Source organism: Cucumis melo, chromosome 3 (assembly GCF_025177605.1).
Source record: "Cucumis melo cultivar AY chromosome 3, USDA_Cmelo_AY_1.0, whole genome shotgun sequence".
In the NCBI taxonomy this organism is placed as follows: Eukaryota; Viridiplantae; Streptophyta; class Magnoliopsida; order Cucurbitales; family Cucurbitaceae; genus Cucumis; species Cucumis melo.
The window spans coordinates 18,671,383-18,675,709 of NC_066859.1; the positions used below are offsets into that span (position 1 = coordinate 18,671,383).

The window sequence follows — 4,327 nt, forward strand, 5'->3', positions numbered from 1 at the left end:
AGAGGTAAACCTTGGTACAATAAAGGAACCACACCCAACTTTTATTAGTTCATCTTCTCTAGTGAAGAGGAGGATAAGTACATGAGTTTGCTCACAGAGTATAAGGACATTTTTGCTTGGTTGTACAAGGAGATGTCAGGACTTGATCCAAAAGTAGCAGTCCACCATCTCGCAATTAAACTAGGGTATCGACCGATTAAGCAAGCGCAATGACGTTTTCGACCAAAGATTATTTCTCAGATCGAGGTTGAAGTCAACAAGTTGATTAAAGAAGGATTCATTCGTGAAGTCAAATATCCAACGTGGATAACAAACATTTTCCTTGTCAGAAAAAAGAACAGGCGGCTTCGTGTTTGTGTAGACTTTTGTGACTTGAATAATGCATGCCCTAAAGATGATTTTCCTTTGCCCATCACAAAAATCATGGTTGATGCAACTACTGGACATAAGGTGCTGTTCTTTATGGATGGGTCGTCCAGATATAACCAAATACGAATGGCTCTTTCAAATGAAGAAATGACAGCTTTTAGGACTTCAAAGGGAATATATTGTTACACGGTGATGCCCTTTGGATTGAAAAATGTTGGCGCCACTTATCAACGTGATATGTAAAAAGTGTTTGTCGATATGCTACATAAGTATGTCGAGTGCTATGTTGATGACCTCATGGTCAAATCCAAGAAACGACAAGATCATTTGAAAGATCTAAAAGTTGTGTTCGACCACTTGTGAAAATATCAGTTGAGGATGAACCCTCTCAAATACGCGTTCGGTGTAACTTCAAGAAAGTTTCTGGGTTTTATTATAAGGCACCAAGGGATTGAGATAAACCAGTCCAAGATTGATGTCATTCAAAAGATGCCAAGGCCAAAGAGTTTGCATGACCTATGAAGTCTTCAGAGATGATTGGCTTACATTCGAAGGTTCGTCTCCAACCTAGTCAATCGGTGTCAACCTTTTCAAAAGTTGATGAGAAAATGAGAAAAATTTATGTGGGATGAGGCTTGTCATAATGTTTTTGATACCATAAAGAAATACTTGCTTAATCCCCTAGTATTAGAAGCTCCAGTACCTGACAAGCCATTAATATTGTACATTACTATACAAGAAAGGTCTCTAGACGCATTGTTGGCGCAAGAGGAAGAGAAGGAAAAGGACCGTGTTCTCTATTATCTAAGCAGAACCTTAGCTGGGGCCAAAGTTAACTATTCTCCCATTGAGAAAATGTGTTTTGCACTTTTCTTTACTATCGATAAGTTGAGGCATTATATATAGGCATTCACAGTTCATCTAATAGCAAATGTAGACCCTATAAAGTATGTTCTGTCTAGGCCGATTATCTCTAGACGCTTAGCCAAATGAGTGGTTCTACTCCAGATATATAACATTGTCTATATTCCCCAAAAGGCGATAAAAGGACAACCACTGGCAGACTTTCTAGCTGACCACCCAATTCCTTCAGATTGGAAGTTATGTGAAGACTTGCTAGACGATGAAGTTTTCTTCACGAAAGTTATAGAATCTTGGACTAAGTATTTTGATGGTGCAGCGTGAAGAAGTGGCGCGGGGCAGGCATCATCCTCATTTCTTCTGAGAAGCATATGTTGCCTTATAGCTTTGCGCTTTCTAAACTGTGCTGAAACAATGTGGCTAAATATTAGTCCTTGATAATTGGCCTTCAAATGGCATTAAAGATCGAAGTATCATTTATAGAAATTTATGGTGATTCAAAGTTGATAATCAACAAGCTTTCGCTTCAATATGATATGAAACATGAAGACTTGAAGCCATACTTCGCTTATGCACGACAATTGATGGAAAGATTTGACAGTGTGATGCTGGAGCATATCCCTAAAACAGAAAATAAGAGAGCAAACGCATTGGCAAATTTGGTCACTGCCTTGATGATGTCGGATAAGGTAGCTTTGAATATACCACTTTGTCAACAATGGATTATGCCTCCAATTTTGTCTGAATGTCAAGAAGCGAATGTAATAACATCCCATTTGATTCACGAAGAAGATTGGTGTCAACCTATCATAGAGTATTTTGAACATGGAATGCTTCCAAAGGATTCTCATCATAAAACTAAGGTACAAAGAAGGGTTGCACACTTCATTTATTACAAGGGAACCTTATATCATCGTTCTCTTGAAGGTCTCTTCCTTCAATGTCTTGGAAAGGAAGAGTCGACAAAAGATCTAAAGAAAGCGCATGCAGGCGTCTGTGGAGCACATCAATAGGGACCAAAGCTTCAATTTTAGTTGAGAAGAATAGGCTATTATTGGCCTAAGATGGTTCAAGATTCAATGGACTATGCAAAGAAGTGTGAAGCTTGTCAATACAATGCAAACTTCATACATCAACCTCCAGAGCCTCTACATCCAACTGTGGCTTCTTGACCATTCGAGGCTTTGAGACTTGATCTGGTTGCCCTATTACACATAAATTATCAGTAGGACATTCTTATATTCTTACAGTAACAAATTATTTCTCAAAGTGAGCAGAGGTCATTCCCTTGAGAGAGGCCAAGAAAAAGAACATGGTGAACTTTATTCGTACCCACATCATCTACCGATACGGTATTCCTCACCAGATCGTGATAGATAATGGAAGACAATTCTCCAATAACATGATAGACAAATTATGTGAAACATTCAAGTTCAAGCAATACAAGTCTTCTATGTACAATGCAGCTGCGAATGGCCTAGCAGAAGCATTCAATAAAACGTTATGCAATCTTCTAAAGAAAATTGTCTCCAAGTCGAAGAGGGATTGGCAAGAAAGAATCGATGAAGCATTGTGGGCTTATCGAACCACTCATCGCACTCCTACAGGGGTTACACCCTCGAAAAAGAAATCTCATCATTAAGAATGGAAGTGCAAGAGGGGTTGACTACTGAAGACAATGTCAAGTTATGTCTTCAAGAGTTAGAAGCACTTGATGAAAAGCGATTAGAAGCTCAAAAATGATCGAAATGTTACCAAGCGAGAATGTCTAAAGCTTTTGATAAGCACGTTAAACCTCGCTCCTTTCAGGTTGGTGATCTAGTACTTGCTATAAGAAGACTGATCATCACAACGAGGCATACGAAAAATAAGTTCACACTTAAATGGGACGAACCTTACATTGCCAAAGAAGTTTTCACGAATGGAGCATATACAAAATCGTCGATCATGACGGATTACGAATTGGCCCAATCAACGGCAAATTTCTCAAGAAGTTTTATTCCTAATTTAGTCATGTAAAAAAAATTGAACTATTTTATGACTTAATCCCTATGTTATAAAAAGGGTACGTAGGCAGCTTAAAGTTTACTTTAAGTTCAATCACATGTAAAAAAATCATGTTTCATTTTCATCTCATATGTAAGAATTGTAAAATAAATATAAATGTAGCCACACTAGAATTAAAAAAAAATCAAATTTTTCTTTTGCATTATCATCTAACAAATGTTTTTTGCATTTACGAGGATTGTAACAAAAGAAAATAGGGCAAAGAGGGCATAAATCAAAGCTTCCACTTGAAGTTCTTAAATTCTTCTCATGCAACTTCCATGCTCCTGCAAACTATAGCCAAGGCCTCAATTGCTTCTTCAGTAATAGCAGGGATCCTTTCAATGGTGTTAACTTCATCCTGAAGCTTGGCAACTTCTAGTTCTTACTGATCTATGACCTCTGCTTTCTCACAAGATAAGATCGTCAGTTGTTCAGACTCAGCATTTATGCTCTAAAATCTCTTTCCTGAATAACTTTGGCATCCGCTCGTAGTTGTTCCATCAAAGTTAAAACTTTCTTGATGGCAGATGTCTTTTCATTTAATTAACGAGTTTTATCTATTGACAACAACTTTTTAGAATATGAAGATTGCACATCATTGAAATTGTCTACTCTCTTGAGATAACTATTTAGATACTCTTCAAGAGGAGTCAAGCCATCTGCATGGATCTTCTCAATCCCCGAGAGAACTGTTGCTATATCTGGCCTAAGTCTTGGGATATATTCAAAAGGAGTTCGCATGATCTTATCTTGAATATCCTCCCACATACATAAGGTTATTTTCTTGAAGAAGTTTGAAACCACTTTTTCACCAATCCACTGAGAAGGATTAGGGTTTCTTGTAGCCTGTCTATTAGAAGTGTCTAAAGGCGATTCAGAAAACCTAAGGGGAGCATGTGTTGAACTGATCTTCTGTAAGGGTGCTTTAGGATAGGAATCTCCTTTGGATAGAGGACTCCCAATGTCTTTTCCTCCCACTGTCATCTTGCCTCGATGAATCTCCTCAAAAAGAGCAGATGGACGTAATGATTGTTCAGCTGGTCTAGAG

General features: G+C 38.0%; 1 protein-coding gene across 1 annotated transcript; it reads left to right on the plus strand.

Moving 5' to 3' along the window:
- Positions 1-2,542: 2,542 nt before the first annotated feature.
- Positions 2,543-2,872, plus strand: LOC127148682 (uncharacterized). Its single transcript, XM_051082878.1, has one exon. It carries the CDS (start codon positions 2,543-2,545, stop codon positions 2,870-2,872), a length of 330 nt encoding a protein of 109 aa, XP_050938835.1.
- The last annotated feature ends 1,455 nt before the right edge of the window (positions 2,873-4,327 follow it).